Genomic DNA, 23150 nt, shown 5'->3' with positions numbered 1-23150 from the left:
AATTATGCCATTTGTAGCAACATGGATACAACTAGAGATTATCATACTAAGTGAAGTAAGTCAGAAAGACAAATACCATATGATATCACTTATATGTGGAATCTAAAATATGGCGCCAATGAACCTATCTGCAAAACAGAAACAGACCCACAGACATAAAGAACAGACTGGTGGTTGCCAAGAGGGAGAGGGTTGGGGAGGAATGGAGTGGGAGGTTGAAGTTAGCAGATGTAAGCTATTATATATAGCATGGATAAACAAGGTCTTACTGTATAGCTCAGAGAACTATATTCAATATCCTATGATAAACCGTAATGGAAAAGAATATTTTTAAAAAGTATATATATGTATAACTGAATCACTTTACTGTACAGCAGAAATTAACACAACATTGTAAATCAACTATACTTCAATTAAAATAATAAATAAATAAGTAAGAATTGCCTGCCTTCATCCTCGGGCAAATCTAAGAAAATACAATTTCCCTGACAGGTTACCTTAGTCAACAATAAGACAAGATGTGGGAGAAAGAACAACAGACTGAGGAGAATTGAGACCCAACAGGCTGAGTGTCCTTAGGCCTCTGAGCTGTTTATAAAGTTAGTGAACTGCACTAAATGACCTTCGTCTCTCCTTTCTCTGACATTCCCTGTCTTCTGAAAAAATATGGCTCATTGAATCCTGGCTGAATACAAAATGTTTGTACTTGGACCACATTCGCAGGAGTTGATGGCTCTGAATAAACCAGAGAATCCCTACCAGCAGAAAAATGTCATTTCTGCCTGTGGCAGCTTTGGTCTCTGAATTTTCCACAGCACCAGAGATAATGGCCCAGACAATTTTCCTTTTCTCTGCCTCTCATGTTTTTTGGCAATAAAAAGCCTATTGGAGATGGTAAATAATGTAAATGCAGCAGAATCCCAATCCTTCCCTGCAACACACTCCCACCACCATTTTAATCTACGAATCTGCCAAATCACACATCAACCAAAAGACACCTTGAGTTTATTACAAGATCCAGAGGATAGCTTCTTCACAAATGATTTCATTTTTCAGGCTTTCAATACAATGAGCTGAAGTGAGCCAGCCAACTCAGGTGAGTAGAGAAGGGATCCTTGAAATTTGTGGTGTCTGGGGATTTGGACATTCCCCACAGATAATCTAGCAAGTGCATCGTGAAGCGAAAACAGTTTCTGTAAATGGAGAAGACAGAGTATGAAGAGGGGAGAGAAGGGAGATTGATGCAAACTACGAGAGGTCGTGGGAAAAATTAGTCTATTTTCTCAGCTGCTGCCAAAAAATGTCACTGGTGATATAAAGAAATGGAAAATGAGAAAACTCCATTATCATCCAAAACCACTTGTCCATTTCCTGTTCCATGTGAGAAGGAAAATTGGACCATAACCCCGATTTACACGGGGCTGTGGTCTTCTGGCGCCCTCTGCTGTCAGGGAGGGAGACTGCAGCCTCCTGCACGAAGGAAGAAAATGACGCCAAGCCAGAATCTGGCCCTGGGCCTGAGAATCGATAAACTATTAGATAATGAGAAGAGAGAAAAGAAGAAAGGAGTGTGAGAGGGAGAGAGTGGACAGGAAATGCTCAAGTTCCTTCCAAGGCTGGAATCAAGGTTGAGTCCATACCCAGAAGAGAGCACTGCTCTCCTGAGTCCCACAGAGCTGGGTGATTAAATGGGTGAAATGCCTAGAAATGCTTAACAGAGGGCAGCTCTTGACATAAGATAGGTGCCTGATGAATGAAAAAGGGGGAAAATGATGGAGGGGGGGAGAGATTGTAAGTGGCCAAAACTGCCTCCCTCCAGCTCATCTTTGTAACAGAAATGTCTGACTCTGTCACTCATCTAAACGTTTTTCGTAAATTGTATCAATCCTCCAGATATTTTCAAAAGTCTTTATGTTTGAACTACTGACTAAGGTAACAAGAAGTACTGTAATTTGAATTTTTATGGAGACTTACAAATTCTCAATTGTTCTATAAAGTATTTGTTGTATTTGGGTCATTTAAATTCAGAAACTTTAGAACCTGGTGTGCCTGGATCAGGGAATTTCTAATTTAGGGGTAGATGGGAAATGTCTACTCCTCATAACTATAAGAGGTATTATTTGCCAGTTTGTTTCATTTTACCTAAAACTGTTTGTGGCACAACAGATCATAGGCCACCGCTGATTGAACAAGCACTACTGGTATCACCCCACTACCTGTGAAATAGAGGCTGCTAACTGATGAGTGAGAGGTGTTATAAGACGGCTTTCACACTCCTCAGCAAATACTTGGTTCAGTGCCAGGAGGGTTGAGAGCTCTCTGACTGCCTTGACAATTACTAGAATGTAGCAGTTAGGTAAATGAGGCTGCAGTAACAAGTAGGCCCCTCCAGTCACAGTCTCAAGGTGATGTCCCCACTCAGCAGCCAGTGCTCCACATGGTGATTCAGGGGCCCAGGTTTCTTCCATCTTGTGGCTCTGCCATTCTGCAGGGTCAAAGCAGCAGCATCCTTGCCCAGTCCTGGAAGAGACAAGACCAGAGATGGCCTCCATCCTTTGTGCTCAAGTCCCACTGGCTAGAGCCCAGGCAAAAAATCCACACCTAACTGCAGTGGTCCAGCCGCATGCCCAAGAAGAACACAGAATTTGGTGAACAACCAAGTTCTAGGCTGTGGCTACCAGAACTTTGGAGGTCAATTTGTGTTCTCCCTTCTGGTAACTCATGCTATTTAAATCCCTCATTATTATAAATCCCTCATATTAATCCATCACAACACTTCTAAATGCTAGCACTAACATTTACAAGTTGTGTCACTTTGGACAAACTACGTAGTACCTCTAAGATACATATTTCCCTCATCTATAAAATAGTGATAATGATAGTACTTATAGATAGTACTTATATATTGTAGGGAATAAATGAGCTAGTGTGTATAATGCATTCAGCATGGTGTTAGCTGTTAACTAGAATGACCACATTTATTATTTCCTTCTTCTGTTTTGACTGTTTTTCCAAATCAAGGAACATCAATAAATCTCTATTTTCGTTATGTTCAAAGAAGTATCATATGGAGTAGATAGTTTATCCCTGCCCTCAATGAATTAAATCTATTTTGAAGATGAGACATAAAACTGGTGAAAAGTAAAGCCTTAAGAATATTTATATATGTATGGCTGATTCACTTTGTTATAGGGCAGAAACTAGCACACCATTGTAAAGCAATTATACTCCAATAAAGATGTTTAAAAAAATAAAATAAAATAAAGTAAGTGTACAAAAAAAATATTTATACAGAATATTGAGCCAAAGATAGAAAAATTTCAATTAAAAAGTACATGAGGGCTTCCCTGGTGGCGCAGTGGTTGAGAGTCTGCCTGCTAATGCAGGGGACACGGGTTCGAGCCCTGGTCTGGGAAGATCCCACATGCCGCGGAGCAGCTGGACCCGTGAGCCACAGCTGCTGAGCCTGCGCGTCTGGAGCCTGTGCTCCGCAACAAGAGAGGCCGCGATAATGAGAGGCCCGCGCACCGCGATGAAGAGTGGCCCCTGCTTGCCGCAACTGGAGAAAGCCCTCGCACAGAAACGAAGACCCAACACAGCCAAAAATAAATAAATAAATATATAATAAAAATAATTAAAAAAAAAAAAAAAAACTCCCATCACGACTAATGGACACCTGGTAAAACATGCTCAGAATATAATCTGTTAAAAAAAAAAAAAAAAAACGTACATGATTAATTCTCAAATTAGTTGTGTGTACAATGAAATTTTCAGGAGGGAGAGTTAATGTAAGATCTTATGGTGGAGGTAAGATTTGGATTTGGTCTTCAAGAGTAGATTCTAGATAAGGATAATAGGTAAGATGAGGACAGAAGGCACTATAGGAAACTAGAATGACCTAAAAAAAAAAAAAACGGCAAAGACCAAGAAAGCAGGGACATGGGGGAGGGGGAGGGGAGCAAGGAAAAGTTGATAGACAAGATGATACAATTTTTCTAAATGTATGAGAATAATAAAAATAAAGCTGGATAGGTAGGTTTGTGCCAATAGAAGGCTAAGCTAAGAACTTGTCCTTGTAGGCCAGTGACTAGCAAATCTAAATGTGCAGGAAAAAGCCTTTTGCAGGCAGGGGAAGATATATAAAAGAGGTGGAGTGCAGGAGTTAAAAGCACGGGCTCCAGAGACACTGCCTAATTCAAACCTTGGCTCTGCCACTTAAAACATATGACCTTGGGCAACTTTGTCAACCTGTCTCTCAGTTTTCTCATCTGTAAAATGAGGTGATAAACTTTCACAGAGCTATTGTGAGGATTGTATGACTCAATGCACGCATGGGAACCATGGGAAGAGGACCTGGCACATGGTAGGGCAGCATTGGTATCAATGGTGATGACAGTGATAGTTGTGGTCTGCCCCTAAGGGAAGCCTTCATTATTCCAGGATTGAAGTCAACTTAGCTTTATACAATTGCTACTAGTAGGACACCTTTCTTTCTTAGTAATCATGAACTCTAGAACCACTGGACCTTTAGAAACCTTTAATGAGCTTATGTTTCCATTTGGCTTCATATATACAAGTAGAGCCAGGCATTTGTAAGTCCAACTCAAAATATCAGTTTTCCCTGAAGCTAGGTATATTCATTTGCTAGGGTTGCCGTAACAAAATACCACAGACTGGGTGATTTAAACCACAGAATTTTTCTTCTCACAATTCTGGAGGCCAGAAGTTCAAGACCAAGGGCTTGGCAGGTTTGGTTTCTCCTGAGGCCTCTCTCCTTGGCTTACAGATGGCCACCTTCTTACTGAGTCCTCACATGGCCTTTCCCCTGTGTGCACATCCCTGGTGTCTCCCCGTGTGTCCAAATTTCCTCTTATAAACACAACAGCCATATTGGATGAGGGCCCACCCTCATGACCTCATTTTAGTTTAATCACCTCTCTAAGGGCCCTTTCTCCAAACACAGTCACATTCTGAAGTACTGGGGGTTGGAGTTTCATCATATGAATTTGGGGGGACACAGTCAATTCAACCCACAACACCAGGCTAGGATCTTTCTCCTCATTATAATATTTTCTCCAGTCCCCTGTCATGGAGGACTCTTTTCATGACCATTATCTCATAATAAAGAGTTTGAGACTTTACCAAGAAAGCCAAGAGGTGTACTTGTGGTGACCATCCCCAGATACATACTCAACGCTTCCTGTGCCATATTCTGGGCAGTGTGCCTGGATCCAGCCACACACGGAACAACCTGCCTGCCCTGGTGAAGCTTGCATTCTAATAGGGGTGCCATAATCTAACAAAATACATGACAGCACTTGGAGTGAGTCAGATGTGAACAAGTGCCATGGAGAATAAGAAAGAAGAATAAGGGAGAAGTGGAGCCCCCTGGGCAGGGGGATGACTACCTTATAAGGGGTGGTCATGGGAAGCCCCTCTCCTAGGGTCACATTGTAGCAGTGACTTGAGGAAGTCAGGGAATAAGCCATGCGGATAATTGGAGGAAGAACATTTCAGGCCGACAGAACGTCAAGTGCTAAGATTCTGAGCTGGGAGTGACTAGGAACATCAATGTGGCTGGAGCAGAACAGGTGAGGGAGAAAGTGTTTGGAAATGAGAGGAGAGGTAGGTCAGGTCGCCTGTGTGGTGCCTTGCTGTCATTGTAGGGATGTTGGCTTTTGCTGGAGTGAAATGAGAAGTCCCTAGAAGGTTTTTTTAAATTAATTTTTATTGGAGTATAGTTACTTTACAATGTTGTCTTAGTTTCTATTGTACAGCAAAACGAATCAGTTATGCATATACATATATCCCCTCTTTTTTGGATTTCCTTCCCATTTAGGTCACCACAATGCATTAAGTAGAGTTCCCTGTGCTATACAGTATGTTCTCATTAGTTATTTTATACATAGTATCAAGAGCACATATATCTCACTAGAAGGTTTTGAGCATGGTCTGATTTGTCTTTAAAGTCTCCACTCAGATTATTGTGTTGATAATAGACTGGGTGAGGGAGTGGGGAAGGGTGATTGAGTAGGTCAACTAGTTACAATTGTCAGGTTAGACGGTAACAGTAAAGTAGAAGCCGTGACGTTAGTAAGAAAGGTTTAGATTATTGATGTTTTGAATGTAGAACCACCAGGAATTTCTGTTATTCCATCTGGTGCTTATAACTCCCTCTAGACTGCCTTTGGCATCCTGCCAATCAGCACTATCAAGGTTTCAGTTGCATTGAGCATTCTCTGTATCCTGGAGCCAAGTGTACAGCTTAAATCCATGCATAGCCTCCCAAGTTCAATCTCCATATCAAAATAAATGAGCACTAACATGACATAAATCCTACATAGGAAACTGGATAAAGTAGGCATCTTTAACCATCTATGTTCTGATCACAGGTTATAAAAAGTCCAAAGCCAAAAGGAATGCAGAATGCCTCCAGATGGTATCATATTCGGATAAAGAAATATAAAATGTCATCATGCATGGGAAACATTTCTAACCAGAAAAGGAAAAGAGAGCAGAAGAGAGGAAGGCAGACCAGGAAAGTGATAAAATTTGCTAACCCTAAAAGTGGCATGGTGCAACAGTTCTTGTCAATACTTTTGAAAGCAAGCTACAAAATTGTTTTCTAATTGCTGACGTTAAGAAGTTGTACCTTGAGTTTTTCTTATTTAAGATGAAGACTTTAGCATAGTTCTACTCATCTTTTCCTTCCCTGATTTTTGTTCATATACTCTGAGAGGTTAGCTCAACACAATTTTTATTAAGTAAAAATTATCGAGTAAGAGGTGGGCGGAGGGCGCGGGAAGTGCGCCTGGTTGCCTTTCGCCGCCCAGAACGCGAACTGCGCATTTCAGATCTGCTTGGTAAACCAGGTGCACCACCATACTGGCCACAAGACTTGTATTGTCTCTGGACGCTACCTTCCAGGGTTTTCCTCCCAACTTTCACCAAGGCCTCCCCTGTTGTGAAGAATTCCATCACGAAGAATCGATGGCTCTTCACACCCAGCAGGGAATATGCCACCAAGACAAGAATTGGGATCTGGCATGGGAAAACTGGCCAAGGACTCAAAAGAGGCAGCTTTGGAACCATCATTGGAAAAAATATTTAAAATTGATCAGTTGAGATGTTTTATTGCTAGAGGGGCTGCTGTTGGTTTTGGTGTTCTGTGCTACTGTGGCTTGGAAATGTCTAATGAGATTGGCACTATTGAAAAGGCTATAATTTGGCCTCAGTATGTGAAGGATAGAATTCATTCCACCTATATGAACTTAGAAGGAAGTATTGGCTTAACAGCTTTGTCTGCCCTGGCAGTGAGCAGAACTCCTGCTCTCGTGAACTTGATGATGAGAGGCTCTTGGGTGACAATTGGTGCAACCTTTGATTGCACCAGTTGTCATGCAGCCATGATTGGAGCTGGAATGCTGGTACAGTCGATATCATATGGCAGGAGCCCAGGCCCAAAGCATCTTGCTTGGTTATTACATTCTGGTGTGATGGGTGCAGTGGTGGCTCCTCTGATGATATTAGGGGGGCCTCTTCTCATCAGAGCTGCATGGTACACGGCTGGCATTGTGGGAGGCCTCTCCACCGTGGCCATGTGTGCGCCCAGCGAGAAGTTTCTGAACATGGGAATACCTCTGAGCGTGGGCCTGGGTCTCATCTTTTTGTCCTCACTGGGATCTATGTTTCTTCCACCTACCACTGTGACTGGTGCCACTCTGTACTCAGTGGCAATTTATGGTGGATTAGTTCTTTTCAGCATGTTTCTTCTGTATGGCACACAGAACGTAATCAAGCGTGCAGAAGAGGACCAGTGTATGGAGTTCAAAAATGTGATCCCTTCAATTCAATGCTGGGAATCTACATGGATACATTATACATATTTATGTGAGTTGCCAGTATTCTAGCAACTGGAGGCAACAGAAAGAAGTGAAGTGACTCAGCTTCTGACTTCCTTAATACATCAGATATCTGGCTTGTTTAATAGGGGCAGATATTTGTTAAATAGTTTGTGCAAGCAGCTTTCATTGAAGTTTAGAAGATAAGAACTTATCAGCATATTTCAAGTGTTCCAGTAATGTGATGTTTCAGGTCTGCTTTTTCTTCTGCAGAATAAATTCAGTAGTTCTATTCCAAATAGCACACACATTTTCAATTCTCATGTTTGAGTAATTCTAAAATGTTCTAATGAGTGTGAAAACCAAGGTTTGTGTTGCAGGAATTTAAGTATTTTATCTATTTTTAAATTTATTTGGTTAGGTGAAACTTAACAAACTTGTGTACCTCCTTTTATTTTTTTGAATGTGGACTATTAACAAGTAATGTCACAAGTGACATAGGAGTTTGGTAAAGGGACCAGAGAGAAGTAAAAGGTCACCTGCAGTCTTTCTTTGAATGCTGAGAACTAAGAACTTAGTAATTGTGGTGAGTCAGTGAGGGGGGTTGGACATTTGGAAACAAGTCATGGCTGTACATCTGCTGAACTTAGCAGAAGCACTGAGCAGAAAACAAAGATATAGGTGATTGTCAAGGCTGTCCTTATAGTATATATGTGATCATGTTTGGCTTCCCATTGTTTGACACTGTTAGGAGGGTCCACAATGCCAATCATATGGAGAATTCCTGTTATATAGTATGTGTGCATGTGAGTCTTACTTTTGAATCGTCTAGAACAAAATATCCTTAAAACACTCAAGAAAAAATACTCAAAGCATGAAAATTGTTGCATTTTTAAGTATTCAAACAGTATGTTCATAATTGCTGAATATTTTTGTAAATTTATTGAAATGTTTAAAGGAAAACATTCTTGCCTTTCTCATCTGTTCAAGCTTTAAAGCCTGTTTGTGGTTTACATTTGAGATTATGAAAGCAGTTTTTCCCCTCAGATTTGGTTTCTTGCATTCCCTCTCAGAGGAATCACTAAAAAACGGAAGGCAAAGTGAGGTTTTTTTCATGAACTATATCAATCAAAAATATAATGGAGAAAATGCCTCATTAGAGTTTCCCCTAGCAGAATTTTCCTCCTCTCCTCCATAGACCATTATTTAACTCTCTTGTGCCATTTGTAAGCTTTTTGATACAGAAGAGTTATTTTTGGAAGTTCTTATGAATGAAATAAGTGTATGATTATCAAGATAGTTGGTGTTTTGACAAGATTTATTACAGTAATCCAGAAATAATTATTCTTACCACCTCAATTCACCTAGAATGCTTATTTCTGACATAATAAAGGTCCCAGCCAGATAAAAAATAAAAAAGTAAAAATTATCACTATTACTAACTAGTACTATTTTAATTGAAAAATGACCATTCTGAAGACTCTGGTTCCCCACCAGCTCTCTCAGATAAAAGCTGATTTTTTTTTTTTTCCATACTCCATGTGGTAGGTTGAAAAATGACCTTCCAAGAAGAGCTCCACATTCTAATTCCTGGAATGTTATCTTATATGGCAGTTTTTGCAGATGCCATTAAATTCAAGATCTTGAGATGGGGAGATTATCCTGGATTATCTGTGTCGGTTCAAAATGCAATCAAATGTACACTTCTAAGAGTGAGGCAAAAAGAGATTTAACACACACACAGAGGAGAAGGCAATGTGAAGATAGAGCAGAGAGAGATTTGAAGATGCTGGCTTTGAAGATTGAAGAGATGTAAAACACAAGCCAAGGAGTGCCAAGAACCTCCAAAAAAAAAAAGAGACACGGAACAACAGAACCTCCCTAGAATCTCTAGAGGGAGCACAGCCTTGCCAATACCTTGATTTTGGCTCAGTAATACTGACTTTGGACTTCTGACCTCTAGAACTGTGAGAGAATAAATTTCTGTTGTTTCAAGCCACAGAGTTTGTATTAATTTGTTACAGCAGCTACAAGAAACTAATACACCCACATACTTGAGAGCTGTAGTTTAAGTAGGTGGTTTGTTACCCTGAATGCTACTTCTAAACATATCTTTCCCCTTTATCTATCAGACTTGACCATCAGACACCTCTTCCTTTTACTGTGATCTGGCTATCTCCTGACCACTCCCCGCTCATCAAGGGCTTTAGTGCTCAGCTGGCTTCACTCTCTTCACTCTTACTCTTTCCTACTTGGAAATTTCAACAATCCTCTGTTCCTGCAGATTTTTTACTATTCAGTTGAGAGGACATGCCCTTCACTCCACTCCAGCCATCCATACTTTTATGGTTCTCCCGAAATCTTATCATCACCAATAACCATACACCTTCTGAAATCTCAGTTCCAGTCATGCCCCTCCCATCCACCACCTCCAACCCTCCCAGCTCATGGACTCAATTCTCTGCCCCTACCGTCTGTTGACCACACAGGGGCCGCCATTGCACTGACCCTACCACGTATCACTACTCCACACTGCCCCCCCACCCCGTATGTCCTCATTTACCTCCAGCTTAGAAGCTTTGATCTAGTTTGAGAATCATTTCCTTCCTAACACCCTTATCAGCCCTACCCTCTGTTTCTTCATCTGATTAAGCCTCCAATCTGCTTAACCAAACTATCTACCTACTCTGAGCTAAACATCTTACTTTAAATTCATGATGACTAATCTCAACTCAACACTGCCCAGCACTCCTACCCTACTTCCCTAGGATATTTGTTTTCTCTTTCTCCAACACAAATATTTCAGAACTTTTCGTTTCAACAGACCACACATTTCCTCACTCAATCTCTGCTGATGACTTTGACTCATTCCTGAGTGAAAAACAAAACTCAGGAATCAGATGAAACTAACCTCATCTTCCTACCACTAAAGCCACTCAAAACCCACTTTTCCTCCTCTATTGATATGACAGAATAATTGTCCCAGCTCCTAGCTGTGACCCATTCTTCCATGTTTACATGGGATCTCATCCCTGCTCAAGGAACTTGACCCTATAGTTTTCCCTTTTCTCTTGTGCTATCAACTGCCCTTTCACAACTGGACTGTTCCCATTGGCTCACATACATGCTTTAACATCACTCATCTAAAAAAAATTTTTAAAGCAAACACCTGTCTTTCACTCCCACACTGGCCTCCAGCTACTTCATTTCTCTGCAGCCTTTCACACCCAAATCCCTCAAAATTATCTATACTCAGTCTCTATTTTCTTACCTTCTTTTCTCAACCTACATTTTTGGGTTTCATTCCTCACCCCACCCACCTTCATGAAAAACTCCTTCAGTTTTTATCAGGGTCTCAAAACCAATGGTCAATTCCTTATTCTCATATTACCCAATCACTTAACAGCTTTTAACACAGTTGGCTACTTCCTTTTTTACACCTACTTTTCCCTGGGTTTCCCTGATACCGTGCTCCCCTGGCTTACCTTTACCTCACTGGCCACTCCTTTGTTTCATTTCTTGGCCCCTTCTTGTCTGCTGAGTCTCTAAATGTTGGAATACTCTGGACCCCATCCTTAGCCTTCTTCTCTACCCTATTGGCACTTTCTCCCAATCTCATCTTGTCCAGTTCTGTCACTATGAATGTTACCTCTATATTGCTAACTCCAAAATCTGTACCTGCAACACTGATCTTCCCACTAAGCTCAAGACCCAGATATCCAGCAACATCCTCAGCATATCAAATTTAACTAATCCTAAGGAGAACTCTTGATCCACCCCCCAAACAAGCCATGTGCATGTCACTAAGTGATAACCCCATATATGGTACCCCCCATACCCAGTTGCTCAGGCCAAAATCCTCTTTCTCTCATCACTTACAGCCAATCCTCAGCAAGTGCAACATATATTTCTCAAATCCAAGCCACTTCTTAGCATCTTCATCAACACTCCAGTCCATGCCATCATCACATCTCACCTACACCATTGCAGCAGTCTCCCTTACCCATCTCTCTTCTCCAACACTTGTCTCTCTGTAACTCATTCTCTGAAGATCAGACATAGAGAGTTTCTCCAAGATTAAGTGTGATCACTGTCACTCTATTTAAATCTCTCTGATAGCTTCCTGTGGCAATTAGAATAAAATCCAAATTCTCTAGTATAGCTTACGAAGCCCTCTGTGATCTGACCCTGCATTAATCTACTACAGCTTTGTTACAGAGATGGAATTTTCTGCTGCCCATTTTGCCTTTTCTCAGGGTTCCTCCTATTTTTTTGCTCTCTTTATTTTTATTTTTTTTTTTATTTTCTTTTTTTCCAGCCTTACTGAGATACAATTGACCTATAACATATGTCAAACCATCACATTGTACACCTTTAACTTGTGAGGAATAGCTGCGCATGATGTAAGGCACCACCATCTCCACCACCCCCTCCTTCTATACTCATTTCCCTCGGATTGAAGATGTTGAGGATAGGAGGACAGCAATAAGGTTCTATGTGTCCTGGGTCTATGATACAGGGGCAGATGGTGGATTTGGTTGGACAAATGTCCAACTATCTTTAAACATTCTCTATTTAATTAATGCAAGGCCTGATTATGCCCTGCAGTGAAAACTGTTTAAATACTGCTAAATCTAGCTCTATCTACCTGATGTCATGAGTCTCTCAAATTCTTGTATTGGGTTGTCTTTCAGTCTTATTTTAATGCATGTATAATTTACAGGCATGACTCAAGCATACGAAACCTATTTTCCTTCATTTCTCTGTTAGAAAGATAAATTAATTCAGAAGCCTCCACATCTGCCAATGATGAAAATCCAATCTTGCCAATAAAAAGGAGTTCAACGACTTCTTGTTTAAAGCTTCATCTTTGGGGAAGTAAATATTTATTCAAGTTCTGGATTCTCCCTTGTTGCCTTCTTCCCACATTCTTTCTGGGAATCATCTAAGTTCCAGGGGTCTTAGGTCCCAGCTTTGGGGAAGGAACAAGTGGTCTACATATTTTCATTTGTCTTCAATATCCCCCACTGACGTGTGGCTTGTTCCATCTGTTCTTGGGCATCAGACTCTGCACCAGCTACTTCACTGCTCCTGTCCAAGCCTCCAGTCACACAGCTGGCAGTCTGTTCACTCTGTGCTCTTTGGTAGAACTCTGAGACCTTCAACTGAACATCTCTCAACTCTTCCACCTTAATCCTATTTGTGGGTCTTGGAAACTCTTGGCTATTTTCCTTGCACCATCCTGATATGCCTTCAATTGCAAGGTAGCCCTGGCTTGTCCAGTTAGCCACCTTTCTTGGAAACTGTTCTCTACTATTCCAGCACGCTGCTGCTCAGTGTCATATAGGGCATGTGGCCTCTCCAAGAATCTGACAATCTCCCAGAGACATACTATGCAATCAGATCCCAAGACTTTCAGCTTTGGAGTTCTATCTGTGTGAGTCTACAGTCTCTCCACCGATAGATGGTTTGGGGGAAGGGAAGGGCCTTCACAGGGGCACACTAGCATCTACTCTCTTGTTACCTCCCCTTGGAATCCGCCTTTCAACTCTTTATTGCCTTAAAAGTAGAAAAGTTGCTCACATTCTTTACTTTCTTTTTCCTATATTTTGGCCTGAGGTGTAAATTCTAGGTTCTTAGTCCCTTGATACACAAACCCAATATTTTGTAATTTTAAAAATGGTCTTTGCTCTCCCCACAACGCCTGGCTCTAAGCCAATGGACTTTGGTATAAATTTACAGAAGTCTACAAAAGAGCTCAAGAATGATGAATCTGACTCTTTCAGGATGTATATCCCCTGAGAGTCACTACCTTTAGAAACCCTGGATGATGAAGGGGAAGAGAAATGGGTTCAAATAATTCTTGGGAAGGGGAGAGGGAAGAAACAATCTTTAAACACCTTTAAAATACTACCCCCTGCTACACTGCTTTTTTATTTCTTTTGTAGGTCTTTATATTTTTCTGTATCTTCCAAGGAATTTTATTGGGCAGATATAAAAGGCTATATCAGGGGCTGCCAACCAGTTGCTATTTTTAAACTTGTGTTTATTTTTTATGGAAGCAAATTTCACATACAGGAATTTTCTTTCATCTCAGGCATTTTCTTCATGGAGCCATACTTAGCAAAGGAGCCAGGAACCAAAACCAGAGCTAGAAGGGCAAGTACCCAAAGGAAGTAGAGGTAGGTATATCCAAAGTAGAGCTTTGCTTATCTCCCAGTTTGCTCCAAGCCATGCCTTGTTTTATCTAAGCATTAGAGAGATGGCACATTCATTTTCTAGTACTGCTATAACAAAAATACCACAAATTGGGCCACTTAAAGCAACAGAAATTTATCCTCTCACAGTTGTGGAGACTGGAAGTCTGAAATCAGTGTTAGCAGGGTCGGTTCCTTCTAGAGTCTCTGAGGGAGAATCTGTCCCATACCTTTCTCCTAGCTTCTGGTGGTGGCCAGCAATCCTTGGCATCCCTTGGCTTGTAGCTGCCTCACCTCTATCTCTGTCTCCATCTTCACATGGCCTTCTCTCTGCGTATCTCTGTGTCTTCATATATCCTCCTTATAAGGACACCAGTCATTGGATTTAAGGCCCACCCTTATCTACCATGACCTCATCTTAACTAATTATATTTGCAAAGACCTTATTTCCAAAGAAGGTCATATTCTGAGTTTCTAAGAGGATATGAATTTGGAAGGAGACTCTATTCAACCTAGTTCAGGTGGAAAAAATATCTTGAAGTTGTTCTGTGATAATACATGGAAGTATTTTTCCAGAAGGTCCCAGGTGAGCCACACACTAGATTCTGACTGTGAAGTTGAGAGGGGCCATGGGTTGGAGGTAGCTATGTTCTCTGAGTGCAAATTTTTAGGTCAAGTAGACTTTTGAAAAAATAGATGGCTAGCATTTGGTTTTTATGATGATTGTCATTCTTGCTTTTCCAACATCTATCACATCTAGACCTCTTTCATCTTCCTCTCTACCTAGTCAATAGCGCCAGAGAAAAAGCACTAGATTAGAATTCAAAACTTTGCTTAAAGTCTTATTTCTATCATTTACCGTCTGCTTGGCTCAAGCAAATCACGTCCCTGAGCTTCCATGTCCTCAACTGTAAAATAATTAGACTTCCAATGATTCTTTTGTAAGTTTGTGACATTTTTACCTCCGAAGTTATTGAAAATTAAAACTACACTAAGGCTTTTTGGATGCTGTATTTTATTGAAGAAGCAAGGCAGTGTGTAATATCAGAGATAAACTCCTATGCAGCATAATTAAAATTCAAAAATATTTTGGAGTTTTAAGAAATAAACTCTAGTCGCCTGAAAATGCATTTACATGGAGCACATATTTATCTGGCATTATTAGGTGATGTCCCAGGTCAGCAGACAAAATGGACTAGACTGTGAATAAGTGTGTACACAAATGAGAGCCCAGGGAATATCTATCTGATTAGGTTTCAAATGCCCCAGAGCACATAGCATAGGGTATTCTATGTAGATATTTGATTTATATTTCAGGCAGGAGAAGAGAGGTGGAAGAGTGAGAGGGAGAAAGGGAATAAGAATGAGCTGATTAGAATTCCATTGCCTCCCTGAGCTTAGGTTTCCTCATTCCTAAGACGCAGCTGATGCTCCTCTTGTTCATTAGAGCTCTCTACCTATCATCAGGCACTCAGCGTAGCTTCAGCATTTATCACATCGTCAAGCTCCAAAGCACCGAGCAGGCTGCCACATGGTAAGTGCACAATACATGTCTGTAAATGAGTGAAGGAAAGACTATGTCCGGACTATGTCAAGGGGTTGTTTTGAACTGTAGCTTCTTATTATTACCTCTGTCACCTCCTGCTGCTGATTACAAAGCGCCCTCCCAGCTTGCCTTTGCCAGTTTTTTCTTTAGTTAGCAGTCTCTGCTTTGGCCACTAGATGGCACAAGAGGAAAGTTCTTTAAAGATCAGGAATGAAGGAAAGGTGCTTTGGAGACGTTGAGCTGCCACCCCCAGGGTTAATTTAACAAACCAGGTAGCCAGCATTTCACCGAACACATTGGAAGGAAGCAAAGCCTCCACAAGGCTGGATTTGAAATGACCTTTGGGCACTGGTAGATACAAAGACAAAAACACTCTCTGCAGATAGTAATAACCACCTGTAACATACTGCTGCCTTTTAAAGCCTTGCTGTAATCTGGGAGCACTGAAGTGACTTACAGAAGTACCCGACAACTCCACTTGCTGAGACAACTCCACTTCGGTGCTCACGAAGAAACTTTCTATTATAAATGGACTTTGTCTTTAGATCTGCCTCCAGGGAGAAAAAGCTATGGTCATTCCAGCATAAGACCTTCCAGCCTTGTGACAGGTGTATGTTTCACCGTAACAATAAATCGGTATTCTGTTTTAAACATCAGTCTCCTATGAGCTTGGTAAATGTGAATCGCAACCAGGAAAAGGACTTTCTCTTGACAAAATGAACTATCTGAGCCTGTTGGACTGGTGTCATGTCTGTGTTGAATGCCTCCTATGACATCTCTTAGTGGCACCACTGCTCTGGTGACCCATTTTCTACACACCCTTCTTTCACACATCTGTGGTCATGATTCCCCATCCTGGCTGCATATCAAAATTATCCATGAAGACTATTACTGATGCAGAGTTGCAGATTCCAGCCCCAAAGATTCTAATTCAATAGATCTGGCGTTGATCTGGGAATCTGTGTTCCTAAGAAGCCCAGTTGATTCCAATGAGCCTGGCTCTACACCTGCGGTGTTTGAGAACCATTCATCTTTCTAAGTATAATTCCACAGCTTAGTCCAGAACCACAGATTCACGGAATATTTTATTTGATAAAGGTTTCCACATCAATAAGAATCCCTTTTACAGCAACCCTGAACCCTCAGGTTCCCAGGGAAGCTGGGCATCAAGGACTAGACGGGAAGCTGCTAGGCCATTAAAGCCTAACAGCCACAAGAAACTAGCAGACCTCTGGGACCTTTGACCTTTAACCAGGAGTATCAAAAGAATCCCATTAGCTCTTGGAGAAATGGCCCTGTCTGGTCAAAACTGTATACGTGAAGGACTTCCCCAGTGGTTCAGTGGTTAAGACTCCGTACTTCCACTGCAGGGGGCCACGGGTTCGATTCCTGGTCAGGGAACTAAGATCCCGCATGCTGTGTGGTACAGCCAATAAATAAATAAATAAATAACACACACACACACACACACACACACACACACACACACGAGACCATGAGACCAAGGCCAGATACATAATTTGTGAGCCCAGTACAAAATTAAAAATTATTAAAAAATTGAAGATGGAGACAGCAGGGCATTAAACTAAGTGTGTGGCCCTTCTGAGGAAGAGGCCCTGTGCAACTGCCCAGATCCCATGCCCGTGAGGTTGGCCCTCTACAGGACTATTGGGACAGGCTACCACTGAGGCAGGAAGATGATTATAAATCAAGGGATAGCTGTATTTTTATCTGATCTTCTTTTCAATTTGCTTATTTTTCTGCATCCACACAGCAGCCAAGGTGATCTCTTTAAAGTGCAATCTGTCCCGTCCCTCCCCTGCATTAACTGATCCAGTGGTGCCCATAGATCCGGCATCAACTCTAAAGCCCTGAGCAGGGCTAGCACATCCTTTTGCAATTTGACTCCTGCCCACGGCTCTCATGTTATGCTCCCCATTCTTTCTCTATACTACAGTCCACTGCCCTTGTTTCACTTCCTCTAGTTTTCCAGGCTTCTTTCTGCTCAGACCTCTCATGAATGCCGTTCTCTGTGGCTTGAAAAATCTTCCTTACCTGTCCTAACCTGGCTAAATTTTGACTGTCATTCAGGTCATAGGTTAAATGTCTCTTCCTCATGGAAGCTTTCTCTGACCTACCTTGGAACACACTCTCCTATCACCCTCTCCTTGTCTTTATAAATTTATTCCCACTGTTCTTAAATGGTGACTTGTGCTATTATTTGTTTAATGTCTGTCTCCCCTGCTAGACTAAATGCTTCTATCTCATTATTGTTTGGCACAGTACCTAGAAAACAGAGGTGCTCAAGAAGTATTTTCGAATTAATGAATGAAAAAAACCAACAAAGGCAGAAAGGGTGAAAATGTCAGGCGCTGTGCGTGTTCCTCTTATTAAAGAAGCACATCCATTCCCAAAGCCCAAATCACTCCAAAGATGGATACTTGGCATTAAAATCTTCCTTAGAGGGCTTCCCTGGTGGTGCAGTGGTTAAGAATCTGCCTGCCAATGCAGGGGACACGGGTTCGTGCCCTGATCCAGGAAGATCCCACATGCCGCGGAGCAACTAAGCCCGTGAGCCACAACTACTGAGCCCACGTGCTGCAACTATTGAAGCCCACGCACCTAGAGTCCGTGCTCCACAGCAAGAGAAGCCACCACAATGAGAAGCCCGCGCACTGCAACGAAGAGTAGCCCCCACTCACCACAAGTAGAGAAAGCCCGCATGCAGCAATAAAGACCCAACGCAGCCAAAGATAAATAAATAAATAAAATAAAATTTAAAAAAAACCAAAAACCTCGCTTAGATAGAAAAGGAAACAAAAGCAAAAATAAACAAACGGGACCTAATTAAAAGTTTTTGCATAGTAAAGGAAACCATCAGCAAAACAAAAAGACAACCTGCTGAATGGGAGAAAATATTTGCAAAGGATATGTCTGATAAAAAGTTAATGTCCAAAATATATAAACAACTCATACAACTCAATATCAAAAAACAAACCACCTGATTTAAAAATGGGCAGAAGACTTGAATAGACATTTTTTCAAAGAAGACATACAGATGGCCAACAGGCACATGAAAAGATGCTCAGCATTGCTAATCATCAGGGAAACCACAAATCAAAGCCACAATTAAGACAGCATCTCATACTGGTCAGAATGGCTATCATCAAAAAGACCACAAATAACAAATATTAGCAAGGATGTGGAGAAAAGCGAACCCTTGCGCACCATTGGTGGGAACGTAAACTGGTGCAGCCATTGGAAAAGACTGGAGATTCTTCAAAAAAACTAAAAATAGAGCTACCACATGACCCAGAAATTTCACTCCTGGGTATATATCCAAAGAAAATGAAAACACTAATTTGAAAAGATATGTGCACCCCAATGTTCATAGCAGCATCATTTATAATAGCCAAGATATGGAAGCAACCTAAGTGTCCATCAACAGATGAATGGATAAAGAATATGTGGTGTATATACACATATTTACATATTAACCATAAAAAAGACTGAAATTTTGTCATTTGCAACAACACAGATGGACCTGGAGAGTATTATGCTTAGTGAAATAAGTCAGAGAAAAACAAATACTGTATATTATCACTTATATGTGGAATCCAAAAAAAAAAAAAAACACAAACAAATAAATATAACAAAACAGAAACAGATGCACAGATACAGAGAACAAACTCTACCAGTAGGGGGAGGGCAAGGCATGGGTAGGGGATTAAGAAGTACAAACTATTATGTATAAAAAGAATAAGATACACAGATATATTGTACAACACAGGGAATATAGCCAATATTTTATAAAACTTTAAATGGAGTATAATCTATAAAAATATTGAATCACTATGTTGTACACCTGGAACTAATAAAATATTGTATTTAATTTAAAAAATAAAATGAAATAAATAAACTTCCCTTATATAAAGGGTGACCATACTTCACAATTTTTCCAGGACAATCCAATTTTTAAGTGTGCTTATTAACAGCCCTTACTTTTGTTCACCAAAACTCCCTGTTTGGACATTAAATTATATGGACTTCCTGCTTACATACCACACTTTGGTAACATGAACCATCTCTCTTTTTCTCTTTCTCTCTCTGCGTAGGTGAGTTGATGAGACAGTTTCTGTGCTTTGGTGGCTGTAGTATTAACAGAAGAGCTTAAGTTATTAAACCAGGCAGCTTTAATCTGTGAGGTCTCCTGAAGCAGTGAGGATTAATGTATTTTTATTGCAGAGCCAATGTAGTTATTCCATCGAGCTAGGGTTTGCTCCCAGCAACCCCCAAACTGGCCCCACTGCCTTTCTCTAGACCCACTTCCCAACCGTGAGGGATGCGATGGAATTTTACCTGGAGATTGACCCTGTCACCTTGAACCTGATCATCCTAATTGCGAGCTACGTCATCTTGCTCCTGGTTTTCCTCATCTCTTGTGTGCTGTATGACTGCCGAGGCAAGGACCCCAGTAAGGAGTATGCTCCTGAGGCCACCCTGGACACCCAGTCCTCCATCCACCTGGTGGTGATGCAGCAAAGTGCTCCGCGGGCCCACTGGGCAAGGGGCCCTGGCCTTCATTTTGGGAATTGTGCTCCACTAGGGAAGAAAAGCACAATGGTGTGAGGCTGGCTGAAGGATACAGGGGAGAGAGCACTAGACAATCTGGACAAAACTTTCCCCACATGGCTACAATTCTCTCAGCATACAGGTCCTGCTTGGCTATATAAGTGGGAGCTCTGCCTTCCTTACTGCTTTCTCGTCATCCTCCTTGAGGTTGAAGCAACTGTTTAAGGTAAGAAGCCCACGGCGACCTTTGGTCAAGGTCTCCAGATGCAAAATCTCAGCTTCTTAGTGAAGCTGGTTACAAGTACATTCCTGATGAAGCTCTCCTTGCAACTTCTAGGAGAGACTGACATTTGAGAAAGGGTTTAAAGAAGCAAGTGCAATGGTACGTGTGTGTGTGTGTGTGTGGTGAGGAATGGGACTAGCTCAAATCTATCCTATACTTAGCAAATCCTTTCTTTTCAAGGCAACCACTGAACTTTTCCAGACTTTTTTATTATTTCTATAGGTACCAGCTCTTCACATTCATCCTCACTGTGAGTCAATATGGTGAACACAGTAACCGTAGAGCATGGTGGTTTACTGACAAAGCTTGGAGCCTGGGTTCAGACCCTGCCTCCTTCACTTACTGGCTGTGTGACCAGAGCCATTTGTTTGTGCCTCAGGACTAGTGGGAGGACCTCCAGGCTGTTTGGAGTATTTAAATGAGTGAATTCATTGAAAACACCTGAGACAGTGCTTGGCACGTAGGGTTAGCTGTTATGATGAATATTAATATTATTCCCTTTCATACTTCTCATCAAGAAGTTTAATCTCCAGTCCTCAAATCTGACCTGGTCCAATGCAAAGTTACTGAGGTCCCATGGTTTGGTGTATCAGTCCCCCCAGCACTACTTGCTGTCTTCCTGTTCCCTTTCTTTGCTGCTACTAACTATAAGTTTGTTTTTCTGCTCATTCACTTATTTTCACAATTTTGAATTAGTATCTCCATTGTGTATGTATGTTTTTTATTAATCCTCCCTGCTCTGAGCTCAGGGCAACTTACATGTTCACTTGGTGATTTACTAAACCCCTTCTTCTAATCAGGTCCTGTTGGAAATACAAAGAAATGAGTGTGTCATGACCCTCTCTTCGGTCTTTGCTGCCTAACAGGAAGAGGAGGAGTCAGGAATGACTCAGAGGACGAAGGACAAGAAAGCATTGCAGATTCTGTGCTAGAAGTCTACCTAGAGTGCAGGAGTCTGCAGAGACACGGGTGCCTAGCACTAAGAAGGGGCTCAAGAAACATTTGCATAATGTTGAATAAACAATTTCATCTTAGACTCAGGCTTCAAAGATGAGATGATTTGTCTTGAAAGATAAGCAACTATTTTCTAGAAGGACAAAAATGTGTTGGGGGCTTGGAAGTAGGACAGGAGATGGAATTTTAGACAGAAGAGATAATATAGACAAAGCTTGTAAGCAGAAATTGTAGAGTTCACTGACTGGGATGGTCTGATGGCTTCCAAAACTTGGAAGAAAAAGTGAGAAATTAAGTTTCATTTTAACTTATAGAAAACTTGAAGAGGAGGTACTGGCTCAGCCTGCCCTGCCAGCTTCAGCAATGGGCACTGTTTTGACATTAGATTGTTGAGTAGTATAACAAAAACAAAACCCCAGTAATTTTGTTTTCGGATTTTTAATATTTAAAAATTTTTCCTTATATTTTATCAGAAAATCATATTTTCTCTTACATATGTGATTTGAAAATTATATTGAGAATCTTTCAGAGAAATTTTTTTTTCTTTTATGGTCAAGGAGCCATCCTTACCTTAATAGTGAAAATATAAAATTAATGGGAAAATAGAGTAAATTAACAGACAGCTTCTAAGAACCTGCACTTTCCCTAGTGTGAACTTCACCTGGACTAACCTTATTTATTTCCCCATCATGGGAATACATATAAATTAGTGGAGAAAAAAATATATCAGTGAAGAAAAAAATCCAAGGACCACAAGAAAAGTGTTGACAACAATAATAATTGTAATCATAGCTTTTTGAGAGAGAGAAATATAAAATGTTTATCTCATCTAATTTTAAAGTTAAGAATATGATATAATCATTCATTGATAATTTTTAGATAAACAAATAGTTTCAATTATATTTCAATTCCATATTGTGGTCAATTGAAGAAGAAAAATTAACAGAAATGGAAGGAAAGAAAAATAAATTCTAAGAGAAAGAAGGAGAACGAGAAGAACAAAAAACCAGAGAGTTAAAGTAACAACAACGACAGAAAAGGGAACAGAAATAGAGTCAGAGGAGAGAAAAAAGAAGGAAAGAAGGAAACTAAAAAGACTCTAAGGTGGATGTTGGAATAAAGGGCATTAAGCTTTTCCAAGCCTGTTGTTCCTCTGATTTGTGGTTCATCTGGAGTTGTGTTCTCCAACAGGAACCAGCTTCTCAGCTTTTAAAACAATCTTTTCTGTATAGCACGTACACTTAGAATCTTATAAGAACTAGAAGTATCTTTAAGAATTTTACCAACAAGGAAACTAGCCCAGAAAGAAGAGTGATTTTCCCAAGAGGCTTTGGCTTCAGAACTGACACAAAGATCCTGTTATTCCCTTTTTCCTATTTGCCCCCCAGGCCTCTTTCAGGTAAACACTATCTCTTACCTGTTTGCAGTTTAAAACTTTGTGATTTATTTTTTATTTTTTAAATAAAGCTTTAATTCCCAATGGAATTATTAGTTGCACAGCTATAAAATTGTAACTAATGTCTTAAAGCCTGGTGAAATGGGTGCCAGCTAGAACCAAGGAGTTGCTTTTACAGTCAAATACTACAGCATTATTTTTGTTTCCTTTTGGGATTAGGACTCCTTTATTCCACCTTCTTTTAATTCATTATTCTCCCAACATGCACAATTTTTATCAAAGCAAATGCAATATTTTGGTCTAATTTGGATGATAGTTGTGGGAAGGACATAAACAAAACTCTTCCAAGTCCAGGGAAGGG

At 40.7% G+C, this 23150-nt stretch overlaps 1 protein-coding gene and 1 pseudogene across 1 annotated transcript; both read left to right on the top strand.

Moving 5' to 3' along the window:
- The first annotated feature begins 1487 nt into the window (after nt 1–1487).
- LOC132354541 (growth hormone-inducible transmembrane protein-like) lies at nt 1488–7936 on the top strand (annotated as a pseudogene).
- Nucleotides 7937–19931: 11995 nt separating this feature from the next.
- Nucleotides 19932–20213, top strand: SMIM36 (small integral membrane protein 36). The gene has a single exon (XM_059907181.1). The coding sequence runs from the start codon at nt 19932–19934 to the stop codon at nt 20211–20213; it is 282 nt and encodes a 93-aa protein (XP_059763164.1).
- Nucleotides 20214–23150: the final 2937 nt, after the last annotated feature.

Source organism: Balaenoptera ricei, chromosome 20 (assembly GCF_028023285.1).
Source record: "Balaenoptera ricei isolate mBalRic1 chromosome 20, mBalRic1.hap2, whole genome shotgun sequence".
NCBI lineage: Eukaryota > Metazoa > Chordata > Mammalia > Artiodactyla > Balaenopteridae > Balaenoptera > Balaenoptera ricei.
Note: the sequence above shows the minus strand (reverse complement) of the source record. Positions and strands in the feature narration are given on the sequence as shown.